The 17,447-nt window shown below is 39.0% G+C and overlaps 1 protein-coding gene across 1 annotated transcript in view; it reads left to right on the plus strand.

Annotated features, from left to right (window-relative positions):
• The window catches only part of KHDRBS3 (KH domain containing, RNA binding, signal transduction associated 3), a 58,556-nt gene that overhangs the window by 28,112 nt on the left and 12,997 nt on the right, over positions 1 to 17,447 (plus strand). Inside the window, exons 5-6 of the mRNA XM_010136020.1 lie at positions 3,379 to 3,571; positions 12,638 to 12,720. Of these exons, the coding sequence (XP_010134322.1) occupies positions 3,379 to 3,571; positions 12,638 to 12,720 (276 nt within the window). The remainder of the gene's footprint in view (positions 1 to 3,378; positions 3,572 to 12,637; positions 12,721 to 17,447) is intronic.

Below are 17,447 nucleotides of genomic sequence, written 5' to 3' on the forward strand. Positions count from 1 at the left end.
TCTGGTTTTAATATTCCATCTCTCCCAGCTGATGTCCCCTGATTCTTAGATTGAGAATGACTGAATAACCCTGTGTACCTTCTGCATTCGCTTGATGTTTCTGTTGGGTTCTATCATACAAGCATCAGTTGTCATTGGTAGGATGAAGTGTGTGCCTCGCTCTACTTAGGTGCTCCTTATGTGAGCTGTTCTACACTGCTGGTCATCTTTGACATAGTTTGATGCACTTCCAGTTTTTATGTTCTTCCCAAACTAGGAAACAGGACTGTAAATACACACAGCAGGGTAACAATGGTTTCTATTTTCTGTTTTCTAAGACTCGATTTGTGTTTTCCTGTCTTGACTACTGGGCCAACCGTAGTTAAATGTTCTATGGGTGATAGCTCAGAACCTATTACTGTGATTGCTGTTAGAATAGATACACACACACGTAAATTTATGTCCTGAGTGTTCCCTCCTATAGTTTGCTGCTTTGGAATTTCTTTTGCTATTTTCTGTTCCTTAACATTCAGATTGGGGTTCAGCTACAGATGTCTGTCTCTGATCATGAAGGTACGTAACTCTCAGCTACAGATGTCTGCTAGATCTTCTACAGAGATAGACACCTGAGTTCCTGTTGTAGCTTACATACAGTGCAATTACTTTGAATTTTCCTTTTGTTCTGTGATTTGTCGTGTGAGTCAGTTGGCAGCAGCACCACCCGATGCATTCCTCATTAGGAAAGACACTCTAGCATGGGAAGAACCTTGTCCAGTCTTTCTTGATCATGGACCAAAGCCCATAATGAACATATTACATATGAACATGTTACTGATCTGCACTAAGGATTTGACCTCAGACTCTGGCAGGTTTCCCAGTTCTGGGATGTTCGAAAGACTTTTAGGCTTTTAAAAAGTGCTTTAAATTCTGACTTGCTCTTCTGAGTATTGTACATTTCTTTTAATAGCAGTTGTCCTCTGTCACTAGTGATGGGTTCAGCTTTTCAAGGGATACCTCTCCTCACCCTGCTGTTGTGGTCTTACTAAGCTCCTTCTGCTCCTTCTCAGGTTTTTTGTTTTGACGATTGTGTATTTGCTCCAACTTCCCACGGGATTTCTCTAAATGTCTTCCCATGTTCCGTATATACATTCTACTCCTTTAAATATTTTGAAAGGTAGCTGGTAGAGCTGCCCTTTTTCAAATTAAGCAAAAACTGATCTGTTCTTTTCAAGAAGGTTCCTATTCAAAGTGGTTCCTCAGTATTTTCAGTCAGGTTCTGTTGATTGCTCATGTCAAGCAAATGTCTTTAATTCCCTAATAACCATGTAATGAAATGCCAGTTTATTTTCTCAAAATTTGCACTTAGCATCATAGCCTGATATGACTCAAGTCGGCATGGTGGTAACTGAACTTTCCTGTTACTGGGTTTCCTATGCCTGCACCTTTCTAGTGTCCTCCAGCCCAATGCAGTAACCATCTGAGTGGTGTAATACAGAACGATACATCTCAGATGGTTTATTTTTCCTGCAGGAACTCTTTTTTAAAAAGCATGTAAATGGTCTCCTAATGGGAGAGATGATTTCCCACCCATCACCACTCCAATCCTGGTAACTGGTTTTGAAATGCAGGAAGGACCTTATCACAAGGATCTGGTGTTCTAATTAGTCTTCAAGAATAAATCTGTGCTGACTCTAAAAGCTGTACTTTTTTCCCTCCCTCAAATGGTTTTTCCATGTTTTTTAGCATGTCCCATTTCCTGCTGCTTTTACTTGCACCCTGTCTGAAGGATGCCATGAGGATTATGGCTAGTGATTCTTGAGTCTTTTTGCTGACCTTTTTAACTTGGTATTGACTATTGTCTATGCCAATAGGTTCATTTCCCTTTCTTTGGCTTCACTTGGAAAGTATCACATTTGCTATTTCTTTATATTACTTCAGCAGGCTGTGTCTGGGAACTTCACTGCTCACCCCTGCCCCCACTACAATGAAGTCAAATAAGCAGCTGGTACCCTGTCCTGAGGAGGCATTCTACAGATTAGCCAAAACCAAGTAATAAGCACAGTTTTAAATCGCTTACTCTCTAGGCTTGTTTAAAATGCGTTGTGACTGTGTTGATCGGTAATTAGAACTAATAAAAACTATCCTGATTGTATCAAGTATTTATTGTTTTGCATTCTTTTATTGATGCTGGTTTTTGACTACTAGTTATTTGTGCTAAAATGATTCTTTTTTCTGATGAGGTTACCCATGTGAAATTACATGATTTATTTGAAATGGGATAGAAAATCTTAAGGCCCAATCTGGATCTTGCTTTAAAATGTTTAATTTGGGAATTCCAACTGAAACCAGGACAGTATTTTTACTCAATTACTACTCTTGCGATTAATTAGAATATGGTTTGGTAGGTAAAAGGCAATGTAGAGCTCGTGCCTGTTTTTCTTCTGCATATCTGCTACAGTATTCAGTAAGGGTGTGACTTCCTTGGAACAAGTCTAGATGCCTACAGAGCAGTCACTTAGAGTAGGTGGGGTGAGATGATCTCCTTTAAAAAGGAGATGTCTGTTAGCAATGTTTTAGACATCCTCTTTAAAAGAGAATAAATGATACAAACTTCTCACAGTTGTCCCTCCCTTTACTATAGGGAGACGGGGGGAATGCCACCTCTAAACAGATCAGATATTTTTGAAAACGGTTTCGGTTTAGGTCTCAGATTTTTCATCTGTATGTTAAGTGTCCAAAGTAGTGGAATGCAAATTAATGCTTTTCATTCAGAACTTTAAAAACAAATATACTGTTAATTCTTGTTCTTAAATATGTATAGAACATCAGGTTATATCCTATGACCACCCTGCACATTTGCTACGTGTCTGAATGTTTCCTGCAATAGCTGGAAAGCTCTCTAGAACGAGACGAAAATGTGATTTTTCTGACCCACTCAAATTGTGACATGCAGAGTGATCTTTGGGTCGTGTTGAAGCTTACACAGGATCAGCTGTGGAAGCTTCAACGGATTCCTCTGTGCAGGGTTTGAGTATGATATAGCCTGTTGATTAACAGATTAACCTGTTGTTCTGTAACTGATTTCACCTACTATAAGTAATGTTCTAGAGAGGTTGACTGATTCCAGTAGGTTGGTTTGGGTGTCTCTGTGTATGCAGGAATGACTCAGGCTAGTGAGAAGTTCATCATTAAATCACATGTATAGTTTGTACCTTTCATCACTTTTTTGCATAATGTGTGTGATTGGGTTAAAGCATACAGAAAAATGACAAACTATAAACCTCTTTTAGACTCTTTCTGGCTGTAGCAAAGCAAAAGTGTCACAATGTGGGGGAGGGAGCTGCTGAAAGGGAGGCCCAGGGTGTAGTATTTAATAGTATGTGATCCATATATTCACAGGGGCCGTGGAGGAGTGCCTCCACCACCAGCAGGAGTACCAAGAGGGGCACCAGCACCCAGAGGAGTGCCTCCTAGCAGAGGACCAGTCAGTCGTAGCCGTGGACTTCTAGCACCCAGAGCAAGAGGAGTACCTCCACCTGCAGGCTACCGGCCCCTTCCACCACCTCCAGCGCAGGAGACGTATGGTGAATATGTAAGTTGAGCTGTTGACATACTGTGCGTGAAGTGTATAATTCTGGAGGGATGCTCCTATCACTTTAGAACTCAGTATAATCTCTTTAGTTAGTACCTGATTAGGTCTTGCACCAAGAATCTATGGCAAATATGGTCATCCCTCATCACCTTTTCAGACTTCATAGGGTCATAGAATGGTCTGGATTGGAAGGGACCCTAAAGATCACCTAGTTCCAACCCATGGGTAGGGACACCTTCCACTAGACCAGGTTGCTCAGAGTCCCATCCAACCTGACCAACTTCCAGGGAGAGGTCATCCACAACTCTGGGCAATGTGGTCCAGGGCCTCAACACCTTCACAGAAAAGAACTTCACCCTTACATCTGACCTAAATCTGCCCTCCTTCAGTTAGTTACCCCTCTCCTATCGCTGCACTCCCTGATAGAGTCCCTCTCCAGCTTTCCTGTAGCCCCCTTTAGGTACTGGAAGGCTGCTATAAGGTCTCCCCAGAGCCTTCTCCAGGCTGAACAACCCCACCTCTCTCAGCCTGTCCTCAGAGATGCTCCAGCCCTTTGATCTGTTTCACATTAATAAAATTTAAGATTATATGTGCTACCATAAAGATGTTTACGGTGCATTTTGCAAAATTGTTATTCGCTACTTAAATGTATTATATTAGGTTTCTACTTTGCAAAAACCTGAAAAATCGTTGTCAGTGGATTTTTAATTCTCAACTAAAACAGAATAATATTCTGCTCTTCCTAAATCTTTGTGGTCACATAAGTAACCAACGATTAGACAATTAAAATGTTTTTGTGAAAGCTTCAGAATTGATCCTAAAATTTTCATAATGTACAGTGTATCTCAATAAGCCATACATGTTTTTATTACTAAAAATTACAAACCACAGCAAAATACTCTGTACATGATGGGAAAATTAGACAGTTACGACTTGAGGTAAATTTAATTTAACTTTAACTTAGAGCAGTGAGATAAAGCTAATTAAATCAACTATCACCTTAATGGGTTTAGTCTTACAGAAAAAACCATTTTCAAGGACAGTGCTTTTAATGTTTACTACATCTTAAAGCCTTCAATGTGCCCTCTTTACAGCCAGGTATATCTCAACTTTGTTATTCAGACTGAAGCAGGAGTTCCTGAGTTCCAGAAATGCTTTTGCTATTCAGATTCTTTTGCTTTTCTTTCAAACTCTTTTCCACCTACCTTTGCTCCTTCTGCTTTCACTCCCTCCCAAATCCTCTAAGTCCAACTCCTACCTCTGTCCTTTCGAGAAGAAGCCTTATTTTCTATGTAATGCTCACAGCTTTGTGGAGGCAGAAGAGTAATGTCATTAGTACAGACACTCATACACTTACCCAGACGAAATTAATGTTGTTTCTTTTGAGACCTACATATCTAAATGTCCCCAGGCTATACCAGACTTGACATGTCACGGTGGGTACTGCAAAAAAGGGGTGATTTCGCCAAGCCTTCAAAGGACTTAGTCCTCATTATACATCCTGCTTCCAGGGCATGTGCTGCAGAACATGTGGTGATGTGGGAGAAAACAAACCTCTTTGAGTAACTTCCTAGTTATTTATAGCATGTGTATATAGAAGTGGTGTGGAAATAACAGCTGTTTGAATCTGTATCCTGTATGTAGGTTTCTGAGAGAGAATAAGTAGAAAATAGAAGTGTAAAGAAAGATAGCTTGTCCATTTTAAAATTACCGTTTGTCTCCTTTGTTAAAATGGAGATCCAGGAGAAAGCTTTGCCAGGACACGAACCATTAGGGTATTGTATGCTAAAAGATAAATCCAATGTGTGGTGGTGTTTTACATGTCCATTTGTAGTACATTATCAAGGTGCCTTAACTGTGTCTTTTACAGGTTAAGGTAATGTGATAGGGGTCACTGTACTGTTTCTGTCTGTTCCTTACTAATTGCTGTTTCACCGTGTCTAGTATTAAGGGCTAGTTTGCCGGCCTGCCTATCTGAGCAGGGTAAGGTGTCACTGTTGAGGTGCCTGTAGCATGAGAACACCTGTGGCAGAGCTTTAGGTCTGTTTCTGGCAATTTTTATTGATGTTTTCTTGTGTTCAGACAGGGGTTGCTCAGCAGCAGATTCTAACACAGTATAACCACATGCATAATTTCTAGCAGTTAATGCGTCAATTAATGCTTCAATGAGATTGCTTTGTGTAATAGCAAATCAAATTATGATGGGATGTTTACCAGTAAGAGACCTAGGGAGCCTTTTTAATGTTAAGTAAATTGTGACTTGAAAAAGAGCATTATGAACTATTTTCAATTAGGTACAAAGATTTCTTTTTACTTGAAGATACAGATACGGACTATGTAAAAGGATGTACAGAACACTTGAATGCAAAAACAATGCTGATAAACTTCAAAATCTACTCTTTAAAATATACATTAAGTTGTCTGATTCTGGGAGAATCCCTAAAGCTTAGGGATTGCTAAGTTTATTAGCTTATAGCTACTGAAGCATACATTTCTGGGTATTTTCAGAAATCCATTGCTTTCACTGATGGACAAAGCTGTGCTGCAGACTTAAGCTAGAATTCTCATACTAAGTCTGACACTGTACTTAGACTATACTGTAAGATACTGTAATAGCTATTACAATAGTAGAAGAAATGGGGAAGACCCAAAAGAACATTCCCATAACATGCTGTCTAACGAAATCACCCTAAACCATGAGCAGATGACGTGGTGCTCAAAGTCCCTCTTCCTAATGGGAAGCTCAATATTCCACTGGTAGTGGAAGGCCCTTGGTTCAAATTCCCGTCGCAGGTATTCACATTCCCTGGGATCCCTCTGGAGAAGGTGTGCTGTCCACCAGGATGCTGGCTGTCCAGCATACACAGGGTCAGGAGCAGTGGCTTCTGTCAAATTCCACTTCATGATCTGGTGATGGGAATAAAATACGCGTCTATCAGTGAAGGGAATGAATGCAAAGCCTTCCTACTTAGAGGTGAGAGCCTGTTCAGCTGAATAAACTATAGCCCATTATTCTGTGCACTTCCTCGAGAGCTAGTGCAAATTCTCCCCTTTGATCTCCAGCGCTGAGCTTGAATTCTGTGTTTCCTCCTTGAGATCACATTTAGTTTAGATTTTGGAAATGCAGAAGTTAGCATTAATGTGACAGCAGTTTCTTGGAGCTGCTAACGCAATACTGGTTTTCCACTGTTAACTGTTTCTAAAGTAGACTTTCTCATTAACATGCATTTGCTCACTTGCTGATCGTGGTTGGAAAGGGAAAGATGTGAGGGCGAAGAAAAGAACAAAACCTTTGTATACCATATTAAATACCCCAAGCTCTTTATTTACAAATAAATCCTTCTTGGAATTGAGGTGGCGAGATATGAGGTCAAGAGCCAGTCCAGATGACATAAGACTTTAAAAAGAATTTAAGTTTTCCTTGAATAAGAGTTCAAACATAATTTTAATGTTGCTTTGCAGGAGTCACACCATGTGTTAATTGGTGTTCTGAATGTTGGCAGATTCCTAATAACATGAAACATTAAATTCAAAATTCTTGTGTTTAGTTGGTTTGAGTGTGAAGGGGTTTTCCTGGTGTCCTGTAAAAGGGCCTGAGGTAGCTTCATTCTCTAAAGAACTAGAGAAATGATCTTTTGTCCATTCTGTCTCTGTTCCCTGCTGGGGATAATGTGGTTTTCTCTTGGGTATCATGCCTTGTTTTAAGCAGTGTATTTACTGAGTTCCGGCTTTTCAGAAGTGCTAAAACTATTCATAAAGTCCAGGTGAATTCAGCTAAGACTTCTGGAAAGCAAGTTTGTAACATAGAACTGTTATTTCTTGGGGTTTTTTTCTGATTCCAGTGTTCTTTTCCAGGCTAAATAGGACAAGCAAGAAGAAATAAATGTAAAAAAATGTTTTAAATTTAAAGTCCCTCTGTTTTGTATTTTGCATCTTACCTTCTTGGGGGTTCTAGGATGAGGTAGAGACAGAATAAAAAGTCTTCTCTTTCTCAGGAACTCGGGCGACTTTGGTTATGGAAATGGAGTGTTTTGGAGGAAAGCCTGAAAAGCTTTTCCACCTGCCTATCTCGAAGTTGAAAATTCAGCTATAACATGCATATAAAATATTTTTTGGAAGTAGTTTAGTTTAAGCTGCTCAGCTAAGCTGACTATTTTCTGGCTTGGTATTCTTGAAGGAGCATGAGTTGTCCTCCTGGTTCTGACACTTCTCTTGTAAATAGACACATAGAACTGTTTTGACCTGATAGTAAATTGGTTTAAATGTTACTGTCTATATTCATTAGCAACTCTTTTTTTTTGAGGACCATGAAAGACATCCACTAGTACATCTCATTCCAGGAATACCTTATTTGTTCTGGTTGAGTACGCACTAGGCTCCTAGATGAAAACAGATGAAAATCTACAAAACAGGAGCTTACAGTCTGTGCGTGTTTGCTGCTAATGTCCTTAACATGACCGCTCCTGCTCTGAATGGTTGTAGCTCCCCACACTTGTTTTCATTGCCCCATATTCCCTGTTGATTAAATGAGGGGAAGATGTTATTTCCACAACAGAGTGGCTGTTCCTTCCCTTTACAATTCTAATTTGGAAAGAAAAAAATTCTTTGCTCTGCACTGATGTTGTCTCGTGTTCTTTCTCCTTCAAGTTAATGTTTGTGTGAACAATTTTGAATGCGATAGTTTCTATCTAAAAGGGAAAGATCTTCCAGTATTGTTATAAAATACTGGTGTAAGTATTAATTTCAAAGAATGAAAAGGAAAAGAAACAACCACCTTTTAGTTGTAGTGGTAACAACCTTTATTTTTTTCCCTTGGATGGATTTCTTCAGTTTGGGAGAGCTGGAAAATGGATTTCTAATCGATTTCATGATTTCTTCCAGCACTGCAAATGGCCTTTCTGGTTTTAGCCTCTCCTTTCTTCCTGTTTCTGTCTTGTTCTTTCTGAACAATGTTAATGTTCAGACCCTCCTTGGGGGAAATTACTGTCATCGTCACTGCCAGCAGATTATAGTTTAAAGCCACCATTTCCTATTTGCCACAAACAAGGGTGTATTTAGAGACTAATTAAGAAGAAACACTGGTGAGCAAGACTGAGCGTGATTTATAACGCTGTGGGTAGAGCAGAGGCTTTGACAAAGATTGCTTTTACTGTCTTTGGAGCTGCGATAGTAACTTACTGTTTATTGAAGGGTGCGTGTTTACACGTTGCCTTTGGATTCTGTTCCTGAAAATTTTCTGCCCTTTGCACTGCACAATTCCTCTGTCCTGTTCTGCCTCATAGGCTGGCTTAAAGTTGACAATGGTTTGAGATTGGACAGAATAATTCCATATTTTTTTTTAGAAGATCTGTCTTGTAGTTTTAGCCATTCTGTTACTTTGAGGGAAGATTCTTAAGACTGAAGTGGACAGAAGTGAGGACAATCGCTCTTGATACCTCCCTGGTATTGCTACTGTGTGGAAATTGCCTGTAGTTTGAGGACGTCAGCATTTTCAGCTTACTTTTTTCCTATGCTTGTTGTAAGCACAAGCTGTACGGCACACTTGCATTCTCTTGATCAGACTAAATCTGATGAGAGGTAGTTTTCTAGGTTATCCTGAGAAGTAGAAAAATAACAAGATGCTCCCATTCATAGGATGAAAATAACATGGTCTTGGTTGGGCATTTGTTTTTTGGAGTGGGAGGGGAAACATGGCTTCACCAGTGAACTTTCTGATTACCAAGTACATTCAGGAAGAGCTATTTATAGGCATAGTAATTGGAGTAGAGGGAAGTTCTTGTATTGCTTTTGGTAGGAAGTAGGAATGCAAATGCTGTCATCCATGTGAAGGATAATAATGGCTTTAAAAAAGTGAATGCTTTTATAAACACCTAAACCAAGCCAAAAAATCAGCAGGAAAAATGCCATTAAAACATTCATATGAAAGTATAATTCTTCCTGTATTATGCAGAAAAATCTGTATAGCAAGGCTTGTGAATGAATCTGTGATGTACGTTAGTACAGGGTATCTCTACGTATTTAAATTCTGCCCTGTATGTTTTCATTGTATGTGTAAAAATGTGTATGTGTAAAAATGTTAGCTATTTCCATTTGTTGGCATGGTGTTTTGTAGTAGTGAAAGATGCCAGATGACCAAGGGTATTTCACCTAGATACTAAATAAAGTTAAAACAATTATTGAAGCTATGGGAGGTCTGTGTTTCAGAAAATCCTCAGGTAGAGCGGATTTAATCTAAAATGTGGAATGTGCTGCCTTGGCCAACCTGTAACCTCCTGAAAGAGAAAGCTTTCAACTGCTGTATGACTAAAAGTACTGTCAGACCGAATGCAGGGGAGCCTCTGGAACATGCTTCAGCTGCCCCTGCCTGATCGCTGCTTCAAGGGAGTAGTGCACTGTAAATAACTGTTTTGGAATTTGAATCGCTTATCTCTTAGCAGAACAAAGTACTGAGAGCAGCTCTTTAAACTTCTTTTTGCAGCATGTTCAAGATAAACGTGAAGTTTATCTTGGTTTTAATGTAAATTTTTGCCTTTAAATGAAGTACAGCAATAAAGAGGAATTTATTTAAGCATATTATGGGAATTACAGTGGCACAGGTTGATCTTTTTAATGGTGACAGGAGTCCAAACTACAAACCAGATATCTTCCCATTCAAAGCTTATAAGAGCCACCTTCAGCAACAGAATAATGCAGGGCTGAATTTCTGCAGTAGTCAATTTATTAACACACAACGGTGAACAGTAACGAGTTCTAGGCAAAACTTCTCTGGAAGCAAAATGCTAACACTAGAAACAAGTCTGATACAGAGTGGGCCCCCTCAGTTTTCCTTTTGTTCTGCTCCATGTCTCATTGAGGGTCTTCCTATGTCGCATTCACTTTGTTCCTTTGTCTTCAAGAAGTTGTAGACATGCCATAGCTTCCGAGTACTTTCCTCTTTTCGTGATCAATTCTGTAGTAACATAGTTAATATAAATGCGAAGAACAGGACTGATTGCATAAGAATTCTCCAATGATTTCTTAGTGGCAAAGCTTTCTGATGTGTTGGAAGGTTAATTTCAGTCCTCTTCATTTGTCACTGCTGAGTGTGCAGCCTTTGGAAGCTGGGAGCCCCTTTTAGGGATGGCTGGTTCACAGTTGGGAGATTTTGTGAGAAGACCAAATGCCATATAAATGTTCTGGAGCAGAGCAAATAAGTTGGCTCAGCTTCTGCCGTTGATCGATGTCTGTATTGTTAACAGATGTCTGTGGATTGCATCAATAAGTAATAGAGTACTTGCTCGCAGTAAATGCCAGGAGGCAATGGTTTTGTGGGTTTGTGTGGCTTGTCAAGAAAAATTCATATGCATATCGCATGGGAAATAAAATGCCAAGACTCTGGTTTAATTTTTTTGTTTCAGGACGGTGAGTTACTGAAAGAAAACAATGAATTTCCTTCTCAAGTGGGACTATTATTGCATGGATCTCTTTGCAACAGAAAATTGGAAGAATCCTTGCTGCTTCTTCCAGACCTATGAATAAGTTGTCACTTATTTGTGTTGGCAAATATCCATAGACACCCGTCTACTAATTGCTACCAGGAAACAATCATATTCAATGATCTAGTGGTGTTGAATCTGTATTGATGAGCAGATTGCCTGGGTTTTCGTATAAGTGATTTCAAATGACTGGGAAAAAAAGCTCAAAACTCTCTTAAATTCCATTTCCTAGCAGTTGTTTTGAGGATGACATTGACTTCTGCTATAGAAAACTTTCCTTACAATGTCTAGAAAGCTCTCAGATTCCAGTCACTGGAGATGTTTTCTACTAGAGCTGGACAATGCATCATTTGTCCTCTGTGCCTAATTGATACTGCTAGTTGGTTTTGCTTTCTGAAAGATCCATTAAGGTTCCTTTTCCTGGGAAAGAATTTGTTCTAGGAGACTTTATCCTTATGTTGCTGGGTTTTGATACCCAACTGAAGGCCAGGTTGAACAGGGCTTTGAGCAACCTCATTTGATGGAAGGTGTCCCTGCCTGTGGCAGGTGGGGTTGGAACTATGATGATCTTTAAGGTCCTTTCCAACCCAGACCATTCTATGATGATGCACACTTATTCAGAAAACACTGTATAAAAGATGATGTGTTCCTATATCTTCGAAGTGTCTTCTCATTAGATCATTCTCATCTGGCAAAACTGGACCAGATACCCATAAATATCCATTGAGGTGTTCAGCATACTTGGGTAGGATTGGGATATTGGGATTTCCTAGGAATCAGTACTGGGCAAGTGCCGTATCTACTTTTCATGTGTTTAGCTCAGGTTTATTATTGGATTGAACAAACTGGTTACAGTTCTCTGGATTTCTATAGTTCATCCTTCTCTGGGAAAACTGGTGTTGTCACTTGGTTTTTATCTTAAACTTCTGCGTGGCTTGTGGCTGGAGTTACTGGTTAGTGCATATTTAAGTCCAGTGCTATTTTGGGAAGTGTGTTACTATGGTGTATACTTAGTGTAGGTAATGTGGGAGTAGTAAGAAATCCTCATGTTGGGTTTCTTACTGGGTGCTAAACTCCCACGAGGTGAAGAGTATACAGAGGGCATTCAAAGAACTAAAACCATCGTTCTTAACGGTCTTCTCTAAAGAATTTTTCTATCTGTAGTCTACATGGAGTATTGAATTTCTTGTGCAACTGACTCATAGTTGACTTCTGGACAATATTTATTCAGGTGTTTTGATTCCCAAGAATCTTCCCAAAGCTTTCTTGAAGAGCTGTAGCTCACTCATCTCAGATTCATGTACATGGAGACATTCAACATTCGTACTGTCTCTGCACAAGCCAGTGTTAACTAAAATCTTTCTGAAGAACGTTGCCAATAGTTCAAAACACCTTTCAAAGTATTTGTCGTCTGACATACTTGTAGCCTCCTGAATGGATGTAGTCTCTCCTAATGCTGTTAAGATTTTGCTATTTCATGGTGTACGTATGCCATAAATGCATTTCAGGAGAGTATAGTCTTTCATATCTAGAACTAGGTTACTACTTTCTGGAGTGTGCTTATGGTTAATATCTTTTTATACAATTTCAGGAGTACGATGATGGGTACGGAACGGCTTACGATGAACAGAGCTATGATTCCTATGATAACAGCTATAGCAGTCAAGCACAAAGGTAAGTCTCCAAATCTGCTGTTCCTACACTTGAACTGTGCTACAGTTGGGAGGTTAATTTACTTAAAGATTTTTTAATTTCATGTTAAATAGTAAAAATATAAGTTTTATTAGAAATAACCTCCAGTGTTACTTGTCTCTAGTGTAATGTAAGTATGAAAATCAAGTTACTCAGTGGTTGAAAAGAAACAAATGAGAACTTGAAACAGTTTTAGCGATACCAAATCAAATCAGGACATTTTCAAAAGTTCAGGAAAATTTAATATGGATTCAGATTTTGGGAGGGAGGGGCAGCGAGTTGAGAAGTAAAAAAAACTTTGTAGAAGGTTTTAAATCATCTGAAAGAGGTGATTGCATTTTCTTGAAGCATGGTTGTATGTATTCCAGTATTTTACCTTTATTTGGCTGTAAAAAAAGATACACCCTTTAGCTTTACTCCTTTGTAGAATTGCCTGTGGCAAATTTCAGTCTCTGGCCATTTGTCATCCTTCCCCAGCGTAATTCCCAACAGTATTTTTTTAAGCACTTGCAATTTAATTTCTTAAAACCTTGCTTTCTTCAAAGGAAACTCCATAAATTAAGGGGAATAGTCATGTGTCCCAATGGCAGAACAAACTACTTGCAGTAGGTGAGATCAGGAGATTACTGCAAATATCACATGGCATGTTTAGCAGCTTGGCTGGTGGTTCCCATGGTTAGGTACTTCTAGTGTCTTGAAGGGGAACTTCTGTGCACCTTGTACTGAGTTGGAATTTATTCTCACTCTGTCGTAGACCAAGCATTCACAGTTCAATCAGCAGTAGATTTTGTCATGTCACTGAGAATTTGAAACTTCCGTGGCAATAAGGTTAAAATGGTTGGAACAAGAATTTTGAGGAAATGGTAAAATAAAAAATGCTGTAGTTCATTACTGCTTTAGTTATCTCAGGTGATTAGATCAAACCTTGCCCACTGCGAAGATGCTGACAGCAGGAAAAGGGGAGATTGGTGGATTCTGCGATGTTGATAGATACTGCTTAGGCTGGTTTACCTTCTGCTAAGTATTTAAGAGTTCTTTTACATTGTAGCCTTATCTGGAATCGTGCAGAGCTGTTCACAGCGAAGTTGAACAAAGCTGTTCACACCTGACATCATCTTTGCTGTACTCTTCACACAAACTCAAACTCTGTAGTATAAGGGTGTATTTTCCTGTGCCCAACAATTTAGCCAATGTGGAAAAAACTTAGAAGGAAGTTCAAGTGTGGCTATTGTTGAGAACTAACAGAATGAAAATACCTTTGTGTCAAACCTGATACTTGGCTCCTGCAGAGTCTTGTAAGCTACTGAAAATTGATAAAAATAATATGACTTAAGAAACCAGCAGTTAGGACCTCCAAAATACCAGGCTCTGTAGAATGTTACGCTTAGAGCAGCTGCTGGTAATGGATTTTTCTTTAAAAAGAAAATTACAGAAGTAGTGCTCAACTTTTATGTTGGTAATTCTGTTCTGTTTTACTGCTTCTAGTGTTGGTAAATGGGTTTATTGCACGCAGACATTTGGACTTCTTCACACAAAACTAAAACTAAAGCCAAAACTTAAACGTTGCTTGCATTTAGTACCATGTTAAGGTTTTCACTAAGATTTTTTTCCTTTCAATTAAAACTAGCAAAAAGCAAATCTCCCAAGAAATGAAATTGCTCTTGTAAACGACTAAGAATATATATCATTGTTCTTAGATTTAATATGTGCATTTGTTTAGCCCTCTCTGGGAGGAGATAATTCACAAAATGATTGCTCTGCTTTGTATTTTACCTGTAGTTTCACCATACTGCATTTGTTATCTTCTGAACGTTTACTACTTTCCCCCTCTAATTTTATGAAGTGCTGCATGGTAAAAAAGCAAGAAATTTCTCAATTGTACATTTCTCACAGGGTATCAACACTCATTTTCTAGTGTATTTTCTGGTTTGGCAAAATTAAGATTGTATTGGCAGGGGAAAAGTAATAACTATAAACAGCCATCTGAGCTTCCTGGAACAGCGTTTCTATCTTCAATCTGAATATCAGATCGTCGCCTGTATTGCAAAATGTCACTGCGGATACTGTGAGATGCTTACCATATTTAGGTGCATTACAGTGCCCTTACTGTGGTGGAAATTAGAGGAAAATGTATTGTTTCTACAGTTTAGCCTTACTATTAGTGGTATTTTCTCCTTATAAAGCACTGAAAGAAAATACATGAATACACAGAGGGCATTCATGTGTTCAAAGTGCATCACTTAGTGACTAGCACAGGTAAATGACTTCAAGTTTGAAAGAAAGGGTCTTAAAGTGATAGTATTTCTAGTATGTTTGCTAAAGTGAATCTCCCTAGAAGATAGTGGTGTTAATGATATTGTGTATTAAGGGGGAAATACGAGAAATAGCAGATAAACTGAAAGGAGGGGGTTGCTCACTAAATTATGTTATTTTTCATTAAGTTATGTGAGTAAATTATGTGTTTTTCAGTATATGAAGCCCCTTCCCTCACCTCATCAAACCTGGTAGTACAGTGGAGACAGCCGAAATACTAGTTTTGGTTTTAAAGGTTTTGCTTCTTTCAGAGATTGCTATTAAAGATGGAAATTCTCCTAATTTGACTGTTCAGTACAACACAGCATGGCCCTTCTTGGTTGTTTTTAATTTTGACATTTCAGGTGTATTTCCCAAAAATGGCCAGGTCTGAGGTGTGCTGGGCTGGGTGATGTGTTCAGCTACAAAGACAAGCATCCTGTGTGTTTGTGTGCATTAAGGAGTTGAGACTTCTTGTGCCTCTGCAGACAGTTCTTCCTTTCTTTACCTGCTGGCCGCTAAGAAATCAAGCGTGTGTAGAAGTTTAATGGCATTTTATTCCATGTTGTGGGAGACTTATCTATCCTTGTTTGTGCTGGGCAATCTCAAGCTTTAGTTAAAACCTGTCACAGCGCTAAAAGGGAGAGAAACATCAGTTTCCTCTAAGTTCTCATCTATCATAATGCCCTGTAATCCTATAAAAAGTTGTTTTCCTTTAAACAGTTTTCTTATCCACAGTTGATTGTGCAACAAAGCCCCAAATAATGCTTCGAGATGTCTTTTAACAGAATGATTCTTTACAGTCAAAGACTTAAAATATCCCTTGGAGGAGTACTGATCTTGACTAGATATTTTAACTGATTTTTAGGTGCAACTAAATTATATGCATTAGTTTTTGCAGAGGATTGTTAGAGATTTTTTACCAGTATAAACTGGCATGGTAAATCAGCTGGGCTGCTCAGTATTGTCATTAAATAACAAACCAGTCTAAGATTAACAAAAGATTCCTCAATCTCTGAAAATCAAAAGCTAGCAAACACTTAAAGCAGCTGAGACAGGAGCATAATGCATCCTGCCAACAGCTGGGATCATTTGTGGTTGATGATGCCAAGCTGAGGAGAGCAGCCAGACTAGGCTGAATGTGCCTCTGCCATGCAGAGCAGATTTCATGTTATGCCCTCAGTAATTCCTTCATAAAATTTCTTCTCTATATATATGTGGTAATCAAACGTGGGCAGAAAAACCCTTTTGAGGATGTTACAGTATGCACGTGTGACTGTGGTGCATATATTTTCTTATCAGGTGCAGGTAGATGCATCAGTTCTGCTCACCAGCACATCTGCATCCTTACACAACCTAGGTGACTCTTGAAGGACTTCCCCAAGTCTGTCTGAAACTGTAATTCTTTACTTGGATTTATGGCAGAAAGTAGTGGGTGTTTTCACGATGCAGTGTTAATGCTCAACCAATTTTATTCTGAAAATTCAGGAAATTTTGTGGAGGAAGCAGAAGCATTTAGTTCCGTCTTCATTTAAATTTGTAGTTTAAACATTTGCAGCGTGAAGAGAAGTTCTATTTATTTTAAATCTCTGAAATATGTTTCAAATTGAGCAAAAGTGCTTTTGTCCCTTAGTGGCTCCATACATGATCTGCACAAGTGTTTGCGAAGACAATAGGGCAAAGGGAGATGGATGCTAATAAATCAATTGGCACTGTCAGTTCACTGCTTAATGTTCCTCAGAATACATAAGATTTATCACTGAAGACTTGCAGAATAACGGTGGTGTATGGAAACAAAGTCCACCAGGGAGATGTACTACATCATTCGGATTTAGCGCTGCCATCTGCTTAATAGCATCGAGATGACTACAGAGGTACTTATGATCAACCATTCATAGCAGTGACAGATGCTGCAGAGATTTAACATGCCAGAGAACGAGGTTCGTTACTGAAATTCAGATTATGTGACAAGGTTGCTGAGAAAGGAGGCTGGGTTTGTTACCTCTCCAGCAGCATTAAAGGTTTACCGTGTACTTTCAGGTTTACTATCAAGAGAGGATGACTAACGCAGTTACTGCAGTACAGAAAGTGGAGGAACCCCATCTGTCTGCTTCATGGTCCTCAGAAGTTCCAAATAACTTTTTAGGCTTGCCTGCTAGTGCTTAAAACCGGAGACGACTTCTCCTACAAAAAAACATTTGTTGAGCTCTATTGTTTTCTACCTACAACAGAGATCAGCAGTCTCTGGTATAAAAGAAATTGTTTGTATAACTGCAAGCCTGTGTCTGAGGACAAGAATAACTCAGTAATGTCACTTTGTGTTTACCTGACTGCAGATTTAAGACTGTGTTAGATATTTAGTCAGGCTGATCTCACCTTTGCTCTGTCAGAATTTAATCTAAATGATATGAATAGGG

This window comes from Buceros rhinoceros, unplaced genomic scaffold (assembly GCF_000710305.1).
Source record: "Buceros rhinoceros silvestris isolate BGI_N320 unplaced genomic scaffold, ASM71030v1 scaffold19735, whole genome shotgun sequence".
Lineage (NCBI taxonomy): Eukaryota > Metazoa > Chordata > Aves > Bucerotiformes > Bucerotidae > Buceros > Buceros rhinoceros.